Source organism: Cucumis melo, chromosome 4 (assembly GCF_025177605.1).
Source record: "Cucumis melo cultivar AY chromosome 4, USDA_Cmelo_AY_1.0, whole genome shotgun sequence".
In the NCBI taxonomy this organism is placed as follows: domain Eukaryota; kingdom Viridiplantae; phylum Streptophyta; class Magnoliopsida; order Cucurbitales; family Cucurbitaceae; genus Cucumis; species Cucumis melo.
The window spans coordinates 16,770,922-16,789,060 of NC_066860.1; the positions used below are offsets into that span (position 1 = coordinate 16,770,922).

Consider the following 18,139-nt stretch of genomic DNA (forward strand, 5'->3'; position numbering starts at 1 on the left):
GATTACAAAGTACTCGACTAATTTCAAGCTAATTCTAAGTCACTACTATAAATTTGAGAATGAACAACATTAAAAGAAAATGTTTCTATTGAGCGAAATAGAAGATTTGATTTGTTATTGCAAGTGCCCAATAGATCGCATAAGGGAATGAATGCATAGATAGATACAAAATTAAATTGTATATGATATATCGACCCTTTCCAAGTTACAAAAGTTAAATAAATACAACTTCAAATGGAGATAAACCTTTTAAGAAACTTCTTATGCCAAACATTAAAATAAACCACCAAGGAAATATATCTTTTGAAAAATCATCCAAAATACACCCAACAAATCTTGCCCTTCGGTATTTAGGAAAACCTTAGGTTAAACAAAACACAAAACATGTTGTGTTTATACCATCTGAAAAATGAATTTGATGCAAACAAAGTAACTCATATAAGTGATTGGTTGGTTTCTAAATGATAACTTTGTTAAAGGTCTATCAAACATTTCAAGTTCCAATGAGCCTTTAACTTGAAACTAAATCTGCTATAGGAACAAAGAAAAGGATGTTAAATTAAAAGGTAACACTTGTAGACTAAGTTTCCTCATAAATATAATTTTTTCTTTGCTTTTAGTTCCTGTTCCAATGAATACGCGGCCACCTTTTTCAAGTCAAATCTTCTGTAGTTTATTCATCATATCTCATCATATATATTTTATAAACATATACAAGTCTAAATTTGTACTCAGCAGAAAACTAAAACAAAAAAAGAATGTAAACAAAAACTAGAATCAACAACTCAAGAAAAAAAAATTCTATTACTAGTATGGGAGATTTAAATTTGATCATAAAACAATGATGTCATAGCATTCAAACAATGATGTGAGAGCTATGACGTAAAACAATATATCATCTAACGTCGTGTCAAATGTTGAAGGAACAAAGTATGTACAATTGTAATACTAGAGAAATTTCTTCCCTAGCTAAGCTACTTTGTCATGCAACTATAGGACATTCACTAGTTTATTGAAACTAGTAGGGAGTATTTGAGGTACTAAGTTGAGTTGAGAAATTTGGAATTCATGTCAGAGTAATAGAAGACTGTTTGGAGTCCGGAATTGTATGGTGAAATTTTTCTATAAATGTGCAAAATTTCAATAGTCAACACCGCATTGAAGTTACTTAACATCGACTCATGGAATTGCTTGGGCACCCTTGAAGAGTTGATCCCATCATACCCCAGATCTCTTGTCAATCTCTATCTTTCTTCACGTTTGTCATAATTTTTCTCTTTCATTGCGGGATTGAGAGTAAGCATGGATCAATCCATCTTCGTTTCAAATCCATATTATTACATAAATGAGTGATTATGTTGGTCCAAAGTTAAAGCTAATCTAGAGATTAGCTGTTTCCTAAGTTTAGGCAGCTCTAACCTTTTTCTTCATAATGACAGATATATACCATGTAAGATCTTTGACAATGTCTAGCAGAGAGGTCTGAAATAATTAGGAAATTTACTTTCTAACACACTAGAAAATATCATAAGTACAGTACTGCAGCATATTTGAACAATTTGTCTACTAAATACACATTGACTTGGAACATTTTTCTTTTGAGAAAAAAAAATGACTCTTGTACATCAAAATCCCAGAGAACTTTCACCTTCTTCCTGTCATTTGTTAGTATGAGTGGCAGTAGATGGATCTGTTCAAAGGGTTAACTTGGTAATATTGAGCGTACCTACTTTTGCAATGGCAACACAGTGCATGTACTAATATCAAACATGTGATTGCAGGACTAACAACTGTCTGAAATTGTCAGGTTTGGAAAATCAACTCCATGATCGTCCTCCACCATACCCCCTTCCACGATCTCGAAATCCCCCATGACCTGATTAACATACAGTTCAAATGTTGATAAACTCAAGAACATTCATTAACAAGCACAGATGTGTATATGTAAACTCCAGCGAGCAGCACCAGAGAAAAGCAAGTAATGGACCAAGCTTCTTGATTACTTTTCCTTTTATCCCTGGTGTTGATTTTTAAGAGTACTGGCAGTGAAAGGAACAAGAACGTCATTTCACTTGCATAGAAAGAACTAACCTGACGGAGGAGGAGGCGCACCACGGCCCATTGCTGCCAGTTCAGGACTAACCTTCTGTCCAGCTTCTTCAAGAATCCCTATAAGTTCTTTTGCAAATCTGGCATTAGCAGCGGTAAAGAAAGTGTATGCAGTTCCTTTGGCTCCAGCTCTTCCGGTTCTACCAATTCGGTGAACATAATCCTCCAGAGATCCAGGAAAATCATAATTTATAACGTATTTCACGTCCTTCACGTCTGCAGTCAAATGACATTATTAGGAAATACTAAAGACGCAGTTAAGTTCATCAAAAGATGAAGCTACAAATTTAAGAGTCAAATACCCAGTTCCTTAAGCAATCCCAATGATTTCTGGTCTATGCAAATCTAGTGTTGGTAGCTTTTAGCCTTTTAATAATAAGCAAGAATATTCTTTTCCATTCATATATACAAAAGAGCAAACTTAATAAACAAGAAAGGAGATGATGCATCTGTTAGGTTACCTTTTTGTTCCATACAAACACTTAAATCTGAGGATATTTTCAACAGAGAAATTTGCAGAATAAAATTATGAGTGTATGTAACAGATATTCTTCATGTTCTTCCAGGTTACCCAATCCCCATTCCCCAGTCCCCACGTTCTCATATTTTAGCAAGTTCTTTGATGGGAATGAATTGCTTGTGTGGTTTCACCTTTTGAGGAAATTTACTGGAATAGGTAAATTATTTATTTTTTTCAGTATCTAACCCTTGTGTTCATCTGGTATTTTGACTCCCGAGCTAATGCTATCTTGTCCTGGCATACGGCTATTGTTTTACACTCTTTTAGATTGTTCTCTTCTTTTTCATCTACCTTCTTGCTTTCTCTCCATCTAAATGCCATTTTCTCCATTTATCTTTCTAAGATGGTAAAAATGAAGATGTTTTTTTTTATGAAACATGAAGGTGTTGAAGAAAGTGTACTGAGCAGCTCCTAGGGAAATCTATACCCATCAACTTCATCTGAGGTTTGTTTTGTTTGCCTTCTCATCATAACCGTTTACTTTCATCCTTTTGAAGCCTGACATAAAATCAACATGCTATTTCCACAAACATAAAATCAACATGGAGTATCTGGTCAGCCCACCCAAGGATTGAAGCAGTTACAGTGGGTTTTCGGCGTATTGGCTTTTCAGCAAAATATTCAGTCCTAACGGTGAAGGCACACGTTCAAAGTGTTAGGTGGTTCAACACTTCCATTCAGGTTTTCAATTTCTTCCTTATTTTGAGATATTACTTTGCTTATGCTTGAGATACTTTGATTATTATCGTAATTAGGGTCGTTTGTTGGGACCCTTATCTTCAGTTCCTATTAGTGATACATAATTAAATTTGCTTTCAATCACTAGCTTAAGCTTTTGGGTGAATTGGTGGTTTAATATGGTATCAGCGCGGATGGTCCAGGAGGTCTGTGTTCAAGCCCCTGCATTGTCATTTCCTCCTCAATTAAAATTGATTTCCACTTGTTAGGCCTTTCAAATATTTCAAGCCCACAAGTGAGGGAGAGTTTTAGTGATACACAGTTAAGTTTGCCTTCAACCACTAGCTTAAGCTTTTGGGTGAATTGGTGGTTTAATAGTTCCTAACGGAAATTTTGTTTGTTCTCAAAATAAATGCACAAGCAGGTCTCTAACGACTACTATGGAAGGCCACACCTTACAATTTCACATAGAAGACATACCTAAACCACGAGCAGCAACATCTGTAGCCGTCATTATAGGACTCTTGCCAGACCTAAATTCTGAGAGGACCCAATCCCTTTCTGCTTGACTCTTATCGCCATGAATTGAAAGTGCAGGCCAACCATCCATGCGAAGCTGTCGAGTAATTTGATCACATCCTTTCTTGGTATCCATAAAGATCAGGATTCGACTCCCATCCATGATATCCTCTAGTAATTTCACCAATCTGAAAAACTAGTCAGTACCATTTACTTCCCATCATACCCTTACAGGCGTTTGGGGAATTATGGTCCCCTAAAAAGCAAACAAACCACACAAACTACTCACTTGTTATATTTCTGGTTTTCAGAGACAATATCGACATGTTGACGTATGGCATGATTAGCTTTCAAATCTGGAGAACCAATGATGACCTGTGGAAATTATTTTTTTATTTTTAAAAGAAAAAAGAAGTCAATAACAGCATAAGGAATGCTAAAAACACCTCCCTAGTCTCCCCACAAGAGAAAGAAAACTAAGAGATCTATATTTTGGAGAAAGAATCTTGCAATTACCATCCACAGCAGTTATCCTGAAAAACGAAACTTTATTTCATGGTGGAATCCTTTGTCATGAATTTAAAAAATAAATACTGGCATGCTATGGAGAAAAACGAAGTAAATGAACCTCACTTCTTTCTTAGAATTTAGAAAAGTACAAGGTAAATTTCGCAACATAGACCACATTTATGTCCCTGAAGAAGGTATGAGTTAAAGAGTTTTTACCTTGTATGGATTGTAAAGAAATTGTCTAGCCAATTGTTCAACTTCTTTAGGCCAAGTAGCACTCCAGTATAAAGTTTGTCTATCAGGTCGAATCTGTATTGAAAAAGAACAGCACTTAAGAAAATTTTAACAATTAGGCACAACACAATTAAGTGTCATCACCAACTAACCCATAAAAAATGAGCACAAGTAAAGCCACCAAAAACACACATAAATGCTGGCTATCAACCAGGACTGCACCAGAAGCCAAGAAAAATGGAATTCAGTTTTAACAAATCTTCTGAACAGTCGGATTGATTTAGAGTCTGCAAATTCATTATAAATGATCTAATTCCAGAAATCAAACTAAGATGAAAAATGTCAACTAATAAATTTTTAACGAATATCAAAAGTCAGAAAATTTGATTTGCCTATTTTCAATGAATCTTTTCTTGTCTGTTAAAAAAAATACAAGAAAAAAAAAATCAACAGTAGGGATAAAACCATTAGAACAGGTATTATACATTTATGAGCAAGGCAACAGACAAATGAACAGTAGTATAAAAGCCAAAAAAACTATAAGTGAACACAGGACAAGAAGAAAATCAAGTTGCAAAAAAGCCCAAAACTGAGTTTTTGAACAAACCAGAGGTCCCAAAGAAACAAAAACTTTTCATTTTTACTTGATATTTTCTGAAACCTTTACCTTCGATCTATCAAACCTATGAAAACAACAGGTACAATATAACAATAATGTGATTACATTTAGAGTTCAAGAACTTAAACCTGTGAAACAATTTTTCGTATTTGAGGGTCAAATCCCATATCTAGCATCCGATCAGCCTCATCCAGCACAAGGTACGTAACCCTTCGCAAGTTTGTATGATGTGACTCCATCATATCAATCAACCTTCCCGGTGTAGCAATTACAATTTCAACTCCTGATTTTAGTTTTTTTTTTAAAAAAAAAAATTCATAAGGTAGGGTGTAATTATAAAAAATCAGGAGGGGAAAGGATATCCAATTAATCAACCATGAATGTAAGAAGAAAGTATTCACTGACACCTCAAACTTTGGTTAGGATAAGAGTATGAACATCTTGAACTTAATTCACCATCTACCTTTTTGAAGATCACGCACTTGAGGTCCCTTGGGAACACCACCATATATGCATGTGTTCTTAATCTTTGATGATGCACCAAATTTCGTAGCTTCTTGTTGTATTTGAACAGCAAGTTCACGAGTAGGAGCTAGGACTAACACAATTGGACCATCTCCAGGAGCTGAGAAATATTATAAAACGAAAATAAAAATCAATTGATTTGAAATAAAGACCACAATTAGACATTTACTACTTCACACACTATCTCCTTACAAAGGATTGGCTGGGCATTGACATGGACAATTGCAGGTAAAAGGTATGCAAGCGTCTTCCCCGAACCCGTTTCAGCAATACCAATGAGATCTCGACCTTTGAGGGCCATTGGCCATCCTTGCGACTGAATAGGAGTAGGTTCAGTGAAGCCAGCTTTGGCAATTTCTTGCATGACATAATCTGACACGCATAATATGTTCAAAAATCTTCACATGCATTAATCATAAAGAAAGTTGAACAACTGGACATTAACAAACTCAAGTCATATCAAGAATAATGCATATAAAGAACGTGGCAGAACTGTTGAATGTTAAGATGAGAAGTCAAAATCTAGTTTGTAAAAATAAGTTTTTTCTTGAGATAAGTACCAGGAAATCCAACATCGCGGAAAGACTTGACTGGTTTTGGAACATCACGGCCTTCTACAGTAATTTCCCTCCTTTGACGATATTCCTCGACTTCTCTCTCTGTCATTGCTGCCACTGATGGTGCCTCAATGTAGAAGTTCTTCTCAAAATGAGGCAATCCATCCAAATCCACCTTTTTTGAGGCTTCAGATCCATAATAATCGTTCTTGCTAGAGGAGGATCGAACTGAACCGCTATAGCCTGTAGACCCACCATAACCTGAATCACTGCAGCAGCCAAAAAAACATATTGAGAGAGTCTCATTATTTAAGGGAAAAAACAAGAATCACCAACATGGTTATCCTAAGAAGAATAGGGAAGACAAGACATCATTTTCCCTAAGAGAATACGATACTACAATCACAAAAACAAAACATAGGAACAGTTAATTTAGAAGATTATTATGATTAAAAGCTTCATAAATTTGTAAGTTGAAAGTAATCTCTATGCCATTGTGAAACCAAAAGAGATGAGTGCTTATGACTTTAAGGGTGATTTTGTAAGGAGTTGGCACTTCTACAAGGAGAAATATGGAAAAGATTAAACATTGAAGACTGAAGGTAGGAAGTTTATTGATCTCTTGAAGCTGCTGGAAAACATTCATGCTAGGGAAAAAATGGTGAGAGGACAAGGGATTTTAATTTTCATTGTTTTGGATTTCAAAAGGGAACTTTGGATTCTATCAAAAAAGAAAAAGACGAAGGGAATTTTTGGAATGAGAAATGCTCTAGAAAAATTTAAGTATTTGATTCTTCAGCTTCTTATTAGGTCCTAAAATCTAAATATGTCAAATAAGCTTCAGAGGAGATATCCAATGATCGCTTTAATCTGTTGATCTCTACTTGAGAGTTGGTGTATTTTTGAATCATCAACTTTTTCACTGTCCTCATAGTAAGAAGTAGATTTGGTCTATCCAATGAAGAACAAACATAGATACTGGATATAGGATACAGCGATAAGCACTTTGAAAAAACTAGGATACAAATACATTAATAATACCATTTTTTAAAAATATCATTCTAGGATATATGTAAATTTAACATAAAGATACTAAATGTAATTCACTAAAAAACATAAAATGTCAAATTAATGGCAATAGTAAAAAATGCAATACAAACACAAAAATATCATACAAAAAGCAACGTCAGTGTTATTAAGATACAAATTTTAAAAAATAAATAAAAATAAATGTTAGTGGCAAACCGGAGTCAAATCTACCCAAGAAAAACATTAGAGGGAGAGGTTCAAAGAGAAAGGAAGAAGATGAAGTTGAATATGAAGATATTTAAGCTGGTTGTTTTCTGCATGACTTCATGAGGACTCGGCTGTGAAGATAAAAATTAGATGATACTAGGGTATGGTCTTTTATTTTTTTTATTTATATTTATTTTCTTTTAGTTTTGGTTTATGGCAATGACCTTTTTAAATAGAGTACTTAGTTTTGAGTTGGGATAGATTAGATGGGCTGATTTTCTTCAAAAAAAAAATATGTCTAGTGTGCCCAACTCACATGTTCGGAAGGGAACACACGTATTTGACATTTAAAAAAAAATTACATCAAATAAGGTATTCGATACTTATTTGGGAAGTCTTTGAGCATATTTTCTTGAAAAGGTTTTAAGTACAAAATGGGGGTGCGGGCATTAGAACCCAGAACCTCTTGTCCTCGGGAACGTACAGACGCCAATTGAGCTAAGCTCATGTTGGCAAAGTCTTTGAGTGTATTGAAATCTAATATTGTCCGATATTGATTCTCTCCCTTAAATGAGGTATTTGAGCTTCACAGGCAAGAACTTTCAATGTGTTAGAAAGTATTGTGTTTCATATGCTTTGTGGTCATAAGTTCAAGAGGAAAGCAAAGAATCTTTGGGCATTTGCTGTGAATTCAATTCTTAGGTAATATGTCGTGGGAAGAGAACAACAAAATATTTAATGAACAAGCAAATGATTGGAGATACGTATCTGAAAACTTAGATAATACAACACAACATTTAATAAAAATCCTCTATCTCCCAACATAAAACAGATCAATACAAGACTAAACAAGATATAAGGCTTTTTACATAACAGTGGTGATATTGATATATCCTCAGGCAACTAAGAGGTGGGAAAATCAACATTTTGAGTTTTCAAAAGAATAAGAAAATAATGAAAAGTGTGGAGGGGCTGAAGACAAAGCCAAGTGAAGAAACAATAACTAACAAGTTACAATTGAAAGATCTTAGCATGCAACGTTCATTAATATTGGTTTTTATATCTAAGGAAAAAAGAAAAAATGGCTAAAGCAAAGACAAAGAAGAAGCTAACTCCCATTAAGGAGGGCCCTGAAACAATAGATCAGACAGGTGGTTCCTCCTCCCTATGAACAAAAGACCACAGAGACCCCAAGTTTCTTGAGAAAGCCATAAGTACAAGGAAGAATGGTAAAGAAACTGGTTTAAAGGATCTCTCAGAAAATGGCACAACCATTGTCTTCTGCACAAAAGTTAATAAAATAACAAAATTCGAGAGATAGGAAGAGATTGATTTCCATGGGTTCATAAAGGTGTCCTTTGAAGCTAAACTGAATCTTGGTCAAGAGATGAAACCCAAGAGAGAGCCACGAAGCAAGAGGTTCTAAACAGACCATCATAGCTACTTTAAGAGAAATGGCACGTCTTTATGCATACGCACAAACTTCTTATGCTCAAACCATCCACCTCAATAGATTGACGCATCTCCAACTCACTAAATGAGGCCCACTTCCCTCCTCCCATTAAAAACCTCTCACGATCTTTTCCAACTGTACTTTCAGCATGACGGTTTTTTAAATCTGTTTTACAAATGCACTTTTGAAGATTAATCAAGTGGCTCCATGTTACTTAAACATTTTATTCCCTAGCCCATATTTGGACTTTAGATGACTTTGACAATTGATTTTGAAAGATAACAAACAGAAACCCAACTGATCAATGAACATAAAACAAGAGAAACAAGATTTACAAATAATTGTCGAAACGCGTTAACACTCAAAATGAAATGCGAAGGGGGAAAACTTCATTTTCCAATCGAAAAACAGCTTTATTCTCAACTCCTGAATAGTCTATCTTCAGGGTAGTTGCGAAAACAAAAAATTGTTGGAGTACCGTTTAATCCTTGCTTTAGGAGTAATGGTTAGAACGAAACAGTAGAATCATTTTTGGAAACTGATACAGCATTCGCAAGAAATAATGGCACTAAAGTTTTGGCAACACCTTATCTTCAGCAATTAATTCCAGTAAATGTTTCTGTATTCCACAAAAAAAAAAAAAAAAGAAAAGAAAATCTCCAGCCATTCTCGGGATACTATTCAATCAGCTGCGCTGTAACAAACTTAAAGCAGAAAAACCCCATTACTCAAAATGAGAAAGCCCTCATCGTCGAGAAAATTAAGTAAGCTCACAAAACCTAGGTGCCTTAAAAAGCTTCAAATTGAAAGCAAAAGAAACCGATACCCACATTCGAATGCGTTCACAAGGAAAAGGATGAAGCTAGAGTTACCTTCTTCGGTCGCGGTAAGAAGTGGGATCGGAGGAGCGGCTGTCGTAGCGACTCATGGCGCAGGAGTTCGCCGGAAAGAAGTAGACTAAGTGGGAATTTAAGGGTTTTAGAAGGTGTCTCTGCTCGGTGAAAGCGAAAAAACGAACAACGGAGGACTCTCTGTGCCCTTCCCTCGATGATCGAGGTTTGCTAATCTTACGGCTATGTTTTTCTTTTCGGCTCACTCCGCCTATTAGAGGGCGCCACGTAATACAGAGGTGTCCTTCATATTATTAAGATTTATTGTTCAATTTCCATAGAAAATTAGGTAAATCATTCTCACTAATGTGGGATTGTAGAAGAAGGCAAGCTCCTTAGGAGTGCGTAGTCTCGAGGGAACAAACATGCAAACCAACGCATGCTCAATCACTCAACGAGAAGATGCACATTTTCTAAGTGTACAAGAGAAAAAAAATTAGATAGATAGATTTGTGACAACGAAGAAGGAAGAGTCATTGGGAGTAAAGAGTTTTCGATCAAAATTAGAAAAAGAGAACGAGGGGACAGAAACTCTAATGGAAGAGAATGTGCAAAAAGAATTTAAGCATACCGTGCAATGTTATGAAAATGACGAAGAAATTGAAAGAGTGAGTCCAATTTGAAGAATACGCGAGGATGAATTATTGTCTCAAAGCCATTCATATTTGAGTTTATACACAAGAGAACTTGTTATCACCTAGGTGTAGACCTAATTTTAGAGTATTATCTAGTACTACTTCTTTTGAGTTTTTGTAGGATGTTAAAGCATTAACCTTAAAAAAAAACTCAATGATTGTGCCTAGTTCTTTTGATGGTCACAATTGGGACTATGGTGGGAAGGATCATTATTCTTTCCAAAGAAATTCAAGACACAACGAAGCTTCAACATTTTATGACTACAATGTTGCTTTACAAGGTAGATAATTCAAGAGAAGTATTAGAAAATTAACATTGTTTTCTTCTCATGACTTCAATACTGTTTTACAAGGGTTTGATTTGGATTGGACGACGAATCTTTTAAAAGAAGGAGATGATGATATGAACCAACCAAACATCAAATTATTAATTAGGTTTTATTTAATAGTATTAATGTAATTTTTAGTGTTTTCCATTTTAACATTTTTTATAACATTTAAGTAGGGTTAATTTAGTCTTTTACCATATATTTGAGTTTTTATTAAGAGGCTATTTAATTCTTGCTATTACGTTGTTTTAATTAGTTTTTTTACGATGAATCAAATTTAGCCTTTGTGCTTATTTCAAGTTTAGCTAGAGAGCTTCTTTAATATGCAATTGATCATTGTTTGAATTGCATGTCAGAACATTCAAGTAAGTCAAATCATCTTATCTTATGGAATGTTTAAATTTTGGGTAAGGAACTTTGTTCTTGTCTAAGATATTTGATCTTAGGGCAATCTATGTCTAACCCAATCCTTAGTATTGAAATCATATTGATAGGGTTTTAGTGATCATTGGTAATTAGGGATTCTCATCCCAAAAGGGTTTCTAACTCCAATTGTTAGGGTTTTATAACAATTTGGGTCGAAGATATTTGTTTAATAAAATCTCGATCATACAAAGTGAAGGCTAGATACAAATATTCGATAGTAAAAATGATTTACGAGGTACTTACATGAAATTACAGTATTTCTTATAAGCATAATGCAAAAATGTATATTGTACAAATCAAAAGATGATATCTCACATTACAGGAGTGCACAACTCGCTCAAGATTAAGATCGAGTTGCACGAGATCATTCTATGAAATGTTAATTTCATTATTAATTAACGAATTTACAAAAGAGACTTACATATGTATATCTGATTACATATAATGACCATAGTTTTTTTTATTGTTAATGAATACTTCAATATTGCATTTTGAATAATTAATTAATTATGAGGCTTAGGACACAAATTTCAATACTATATATTAATGCTAATATAACTTGTATCTAATACAATAATATATGTCTTCTTTGGTATCATTGATCCTCCGATAAACAATTTGTTTATGGTCCAACCATAAATTAAGTCTCTCTCACTAGTGAAAATGACATGGTCATTGTTTGAGTCCCAGAGTGTGCACTTACGAAATTGCTCATCATCAATTTTCTCTAGATAAAAGCCATTCATTTCATCTTATGAAATTATGTCAACAACTCTCTATTTGGTGAAATCTTCAAAATGGTGGGCATATATTAAGTTGGCGACTCGCGACACTCTCACCCATACAAATCAAAAGACGATGTCTTGCAAGCAAGAGTTCATAACTCACATAGTATCAAAATCAAGTCACATGTATTCCTTTGGAATATTAATCTCTTCAATTAATAGATTTAATTACAAGGAGAGATTAAATATTTCACGGTTTAATCTTACACAAACTCTTTGTATATGATACTCATACTCACATGTCACTACATGAACGATTTGGATCAAAATGTCTTATAACAATTACAAAGTGGGCCATGTCATATCATGAGGATATGACACTCATCTTTATCAACATTGCAGATTCTTTAAGTTATTATTGTTGGATTTTATGCTCTAAACTATTGGTTGTAAATGTATAAACAAAGTTTTTATTTATTGATATATTTGAATAAAATAAATTTTTATATGATATTAAAGCGTAATGTTGCATGACTCAATCAAATAAAAAAAAATTAATTTAAATGAGATCTAAAATGGTATGTAGCTTACATATAGTGGATTTTGTTCAAATAAATAACTTGGATGGTCTATAGTATATATATGGACAAGATTGTGTGTCTTATCGTTGTAACACTATGAATACAACCCACTTTGTAAAGATTACAAACTATGTAATCCAAACTGTTCATATAAAGGTATAGGAATGGATGTATCATATACCTTAAGTTTGTATAAGATTGAATAGTGAAATAATTAATCTCTCTCTATAACTCTGTTGATTAAAGAGATTAACATTTCACAAGATGATCATATATAAATTGATCTTAATCCTAATTGAATTATGAACTTCTACTTATGAGGGCTTATCATTTAATTTGCATGGGTGAAGTGGCCCAAAATGCTGACTCAATAAACCTACCATTTTTTGGACCGGCCAAATAGGAAGCTCCAACATAAGTTCACAAGCTGAAATTCACTCATTCTCGTTCAGTGAAGTAAATGAATAATTATCCTAAGTGTTGATTCTATGATTTGAACAATGAGACCTCACACTCTCACTAGAGAGATAGGGATTGGGTTTATGGTTGAACCATAAACAACTTCTTTATTAGAATATCAATAGTACTTAAAGATAAAGTTATAATTAGTAGGGTAAAGTAGACATTGTCCCAATTATAATTATAAACTACTCGAGAAATATCTCTTTATATGGTCTGATTATATTCATGAACGTAATATTGGAATTTATGTCATAAAACTCGTGATTTGTATTTTAAAACCATATTCTATTCTATAAAGTGGTTATTGAGGTCTTATTGGTGAAATTAAATACTATAGTCTTTAATCTAATAAACTAAGGTTCAGAGGCTATATGGTGTAGACTTGAACTTTATGTAGAGAGATAAACATAGATCTTGTTTGAGTATATAGCCTAAACAGTTTATAGTATATGAATATAATTGGGCAACTTATTATATAGTGTCCCAGTTTATAGTTAATATAAATGATGCGATCCTAAATCGTTCATGCAGAGACATGGAAGTGGGGTATCCTATTTAAAGAGTTTACATAAGACTGGAACCATGAAATAGTCACTTTTAAATTATAACACCATTTATTGTATAAAATTGACTATTTTGATTATTAATGACCTAGGTAACTTAATCTTAATCCTGAGTTAACTATGAGCTCCTGTTCACACTAGATTATTCTTAGATCTGCATAGGTAAGGGAAGCTCATTAGCGTTGGCCCAATAAGCTTCCCATTTTAGGGGTGAGATCGATTGGATAGTTAAGAACATAGAGTGCAAGACAGAATTCATTTCTGCCCATATGGGTTAGTAGATAGGTTCTTCCCTTAAGAACTGAATCCAAGTCTCGAGCAAGGGTCCCTACCCTCTCATTGGCCCGTTGAGGATTCAGTTTATAGATTGGACCTTAAACTAATCGTTCAATACTGGATCGATGATACTTAAGGAGCAAGATGTAATCTCGGTGGTAAAATGATAATTTTGACCCAACCAAGTTTACGAACAACATGTAAAGGATTAACTTACCAATCATGGTTATATCATATGGACACAAATATATCTATAGCGAGGGGAGTATAACTACGAGAATTTAGTTGAATGACCCATTAGTTAAAAAATTTGGATTTAGCTCTGTTTAAAAGAGTTTAGCCAGTTAATCTTTGATTGTTAGAGCCCTTGATCTATAAGTTTATTAGGTGTTTTTGCTAGCTCATATGGAATTAACTTATAACAATATGTTGGACTAGTCAAATAGTTTGAATTAGGTAAAAAGAAAGAAACCGACGAACATGCAATATAACAATCAGTTATCAGTTTAAAGATATAGCTTTATATTTAAATATGATTTGATATAAAAAAAATGAATCTGAATGCATATTCATATTCGGAAACTTGAAAATGATGGAAATAATCAAAGTTGTAAAAAGTCAAAGGGTTGACTTTTGACCGGCTATAAATTCAAATATGATTTGAATTTTAGAAAAATGAATATGGATTCATACTCAGGAGGTCGAAATTAGTCAAGGAGGGAAAATGGTAAAAAGTCAATATGTTGACTTTGATTTTGATGATGAAACGACTATTTTACCTTTTGATTAAAGTTAGTAAAAAAATCAAACATTTTCTTGGATAATTCCATTAACTCTTAGTTGGCTATGTGGAGGCTCATGGTGATAACACCAAGCCCACCAAGAAATAATGCATTGTTTCATAATTCCACCAACTTTTAATGGGTTGTAGGCTAATGAAAGCTCATGGTGATGACACCATGCTCACTAAGAGTTAATTAAATGTGAGGTGTTGGGTTCTTGTGAGTTTAGACATGCAATAGTTGTATGTATTTTATCTATTTAAAGAATGACTTTTCAAACGTGTAAAAACTTTTGACTCTTATGTGAATTTTCCTTCAAATTATTGATCACCAAATAATTTCTTAAACCTTGGACACTCCTCCAATTTTCACCTCTCTCTCAAATCCTTCATTCATTGGGTTCCACAACCCAATTCCAATTTTAAAGAATAGTGGATAAACACTAGTGGTGGTCTGGGATTTCGGGAGAAAATTTCGTGTAAAAGGGAGATACGAAAGTATTGTTTCTTAAAAGCTCAATTTAATTTAATTAGGTAAATGCATGTTAATTTCTATAGAATTAGATACGATTAGAGTAATTCTGATCCTTATTTCTATTGCACACGTCTTCTGTTTCCAACACGTAGGATGTCTTGCATTGCATAAGAGTGCAATTATGAGTCTATAGTGATTTGCCCCATGGTTAATGAGTGTTGATTAATTGATTAAAGAGTTTAACTAATTAATCTCAAACTATTGAAGTCTATAATTTGTACCATTAGGTTTTCTTGCTAACTCACTACGGATTAACAAGAACCATAGTTTTAAAATAATAATTTCAATTCTTCAAACAAAACCCAAAAATATTTATGGCTCGTAAAACCACCATTGTTTTTTCATAAATTCTAGTTTTGCCCCTATTGGTTCTGAATATTGTGGGACCATTCTTCATTTCACTTATTTTTCTTCTTTTTTGCAATTTATTCTTCTCCTTTTCATATTATTAATTTCTTCACATTCTCACTTCTTCTTATTCGTGATTGCTTCATTTTTTCTTCCAAAATTTCCTTTTCATCGCTCATATACTTTTTTCTTCCTAGTATAAGTCTAAACAATATTGGTATAGGATGTCAACGATTGTGTACCAATATCCCAGATAGACATAGATAGACCACTATCACTAATAAATCATTTAGATTTGATACAAGATCGTTTAAACTGGGTACGATATCGTTTAAATTGGGTTCAAGATCATTTAAACTGGGTATAAGATCGTTTAGACTGAGTACAAGATCTTTAGACTGGGTACAAAATCGTTTAGATTTGGTACAAGATCGTTTAGGATAGGTCCAAGGGTATAAGATCGTTTACTGGGAACAACATTGTTTTTCACTCATGTGTGACTGAATAATTGCAAGGGTGTTTTTGTTGTTTCACATCGAAGAGCCCCTATACTAGTACAAGGAAGGGTGCAGGAAGCAAAAAAAACTTGCGCGAAGGACCTTTTCTTCTCCACCTTCTCCTCTTAAAAGACCAAGGGAGAGACATCATCCCTTTCCTTTGGTAGCGCTTTTGCTTTCCCAAGGGTAGTGGTAGCTGGGGCAAAGCCCGCTTTCTTTGCTCTACAAATGAGAGAGAAAGTTAGAGAAAAAAAGACGTTCTCTCTTTGTGAGGTCTGAAAGTGGAGAACGCATAACATTCTCTGGCCACATAGGATGAAAGGTAAAGCTGCCTTTTCTTGGCAGAGTTTTAGGCGGCAAGAGACTTTAGGGCTTGTTGGAGGTGCTATGCTTAAGGAATCGAAAGCAGAGAGGGATCAAGGTAGCTTACCTACAAGCCGATAGGCGAAGGGTCGAAGGATGAAGCGTGAAAAGTCAATTGTGTACCTATCGTGTGACTAGTTGGTCCTAAGCAATGTCTTGCACGAAGCGACCCACCTAGAAAAGCTCGCCTTTATGTTAAAGGAGCACTAAAATGGAACTTCGATCGAATGCGGATATCTAATCCCTCCACTGAGATGTCAAGTGGATTTCTGGGTGTTGATAAATGGCCTACCACCTTTGACGTTAAAAGAGCAAAAGAAATGGCCTACCACCTTTGACGTTAAAAGAGCAAAAGGCCCGGGGCATAGCTAATGACCAATGTGAATGAGTGTCAGCTTCATAACCTGAAGACGATTGGTGTTGACCACACTAGGTGCTACCATGGTAGCAAGAGAGGCCAGACAATGACAATTGAGAGGTTCTCACTGAGCATTCCTAGTCACATGGGAAGAAAGGTCAAATGGCAAGGTCATATGCCCGTTTGGATCATCGTGGAGTATAGCTTACATCTAAACAAAAATCTTATTGGGGAATGAGGTAAGACACGTGAAGCTCTGGCAGAAAGGGAGGGCCTGCCAGGCTATATGCCCATGGGTGCTGGATTCTTCGAAAAAGCGCGGGCTGACTAAGAGACCTGGGACCTTGGCTTAGGAAGGAACGAAGGGGAGCTCTTCTTGCATTTTCCGCCAGTGGCTTATGTAATGGGAAGGCCGACGACTACATAGACTCTATACCAAGTCATGAAGCGATAGCAAAGGAGGGAGACCCATAAAAAAAAGAATATGATCTGACTTTCAGTAGGTTTGGAGGTAGAAAAGGAACAAGAGCAAGTGAATTTCTTGAATGAGATCTTCATTTTCTCCCTTGTTTATTGACTACTTTTCTTCTTTGTTTAGAGGTGAGAATAACTCAATTTATCTTTTTCGGGGAAGGAGGCATTTGAAAGCCTGACAAAGGCCTATAATATGCTTAAAAAGAGAGTACAAAAAGAAGTACGCCCACAAGAATGGTGTAGAAGTCACTTAGTTGTCTATAAATGGAAAGGGTGTCGGTACGGAGTCACGTCAACTATGGATATATACTAGTAGGTAGGCTAGTTGGAACTACCTCTGAAACTATGGTATGGACCGAGACTACACTAAGGAACAAGGAAGTCTCACAAAGAAGTCAAGGAACGAAGCTCTTTCTCTCTAGTTGGCAAGGTTTTTTTTTTGTCTATTGAGAAAAGGGGGGTTTGAAGTTCTTAGGAAGAGCCATAAGAGGCAACTCATGTACGGTTTGGGAGCTGAGCCCCAACACAGGGACTGAGGTCAACACTTATTTCATAGCCAATCATAAATTGGAAGCAGGTAAGATGATGATGAATTATGATTAGTCCAAGCCTTCGACCAGTGACTTATTGCGACCCACTTAGAATGGCCATACATACTTAGGCCTTATTCACATAGCAAAGAAAGGTCGAATAGAAGGGGGCATTGGCTGCTTCTTGGCCACACCCCCCGGAACTAGATACGAGATACTTGATCAAAATTCTCTAATAGAAAATTGCATACCATTCGCTAATACTAGTATATATAGGAAATGGGTACATGATAGAGAATCTCATCCAGGTCAAAGCGCAAAGCTGGCTCGAGCCATAGGAACTTTTGCTAAAATAATGAAGGATACCTGTTACACTCTCTCTTAGGCTTATGCGGCTACCACAGAG

The 18,139-nt window shown here is 34.9% G+C and overlaps 1 protein-coding gene and 1 pseudogene across 1 annotated transcript; one reads left to right on the forward strand and one right to left on the reverse strand.

Moving 5' to 3' along the window:
- Positions 1–1,483: 1,483 nt before the first annotated feature.
- Positions 1,484–10,066, reverse strand: LOC103490017 (DEAD-box ATP-dependent RNA helicase 20). The gene is made up of 10 exons (XM_008449382.3): positions 9,833–10,066; positions 6,275–6,540; positions 5,907–6,086; positions 5,653–5,814; positions 5,318–5,472; positions 4,553–4,645; positions 4,116–4,201; positions 3,788–4,014; positions 2,092–2,325; positions 1,484–1,876 (listed from the first exon to the last, which is right to left on the reverse strand). The coding sequence occupies exons 1-10, from the start codon at positions 9,886–9,888 to the stop codon at positions 1,818–1,820; spliced, it is 1,518 nt and encodes a 505-aa protein (XP_008447604.1). The 5' UTR covers positions 9,889–10,066; the 3' UTR covers positions 1,484–1,817.
- Positions 10,067–13,533: 3,467 nt separating this feature from the next.
- LOC127148942 (60S ribosomal protein L2, mitochondrial-like) lies at positions 13,534–17,156 on the forward strand (annotated as a pseudogene).
- The last annotated feature ends 983 nt before the right edge of the window (positions 17,157–18,139 follow it).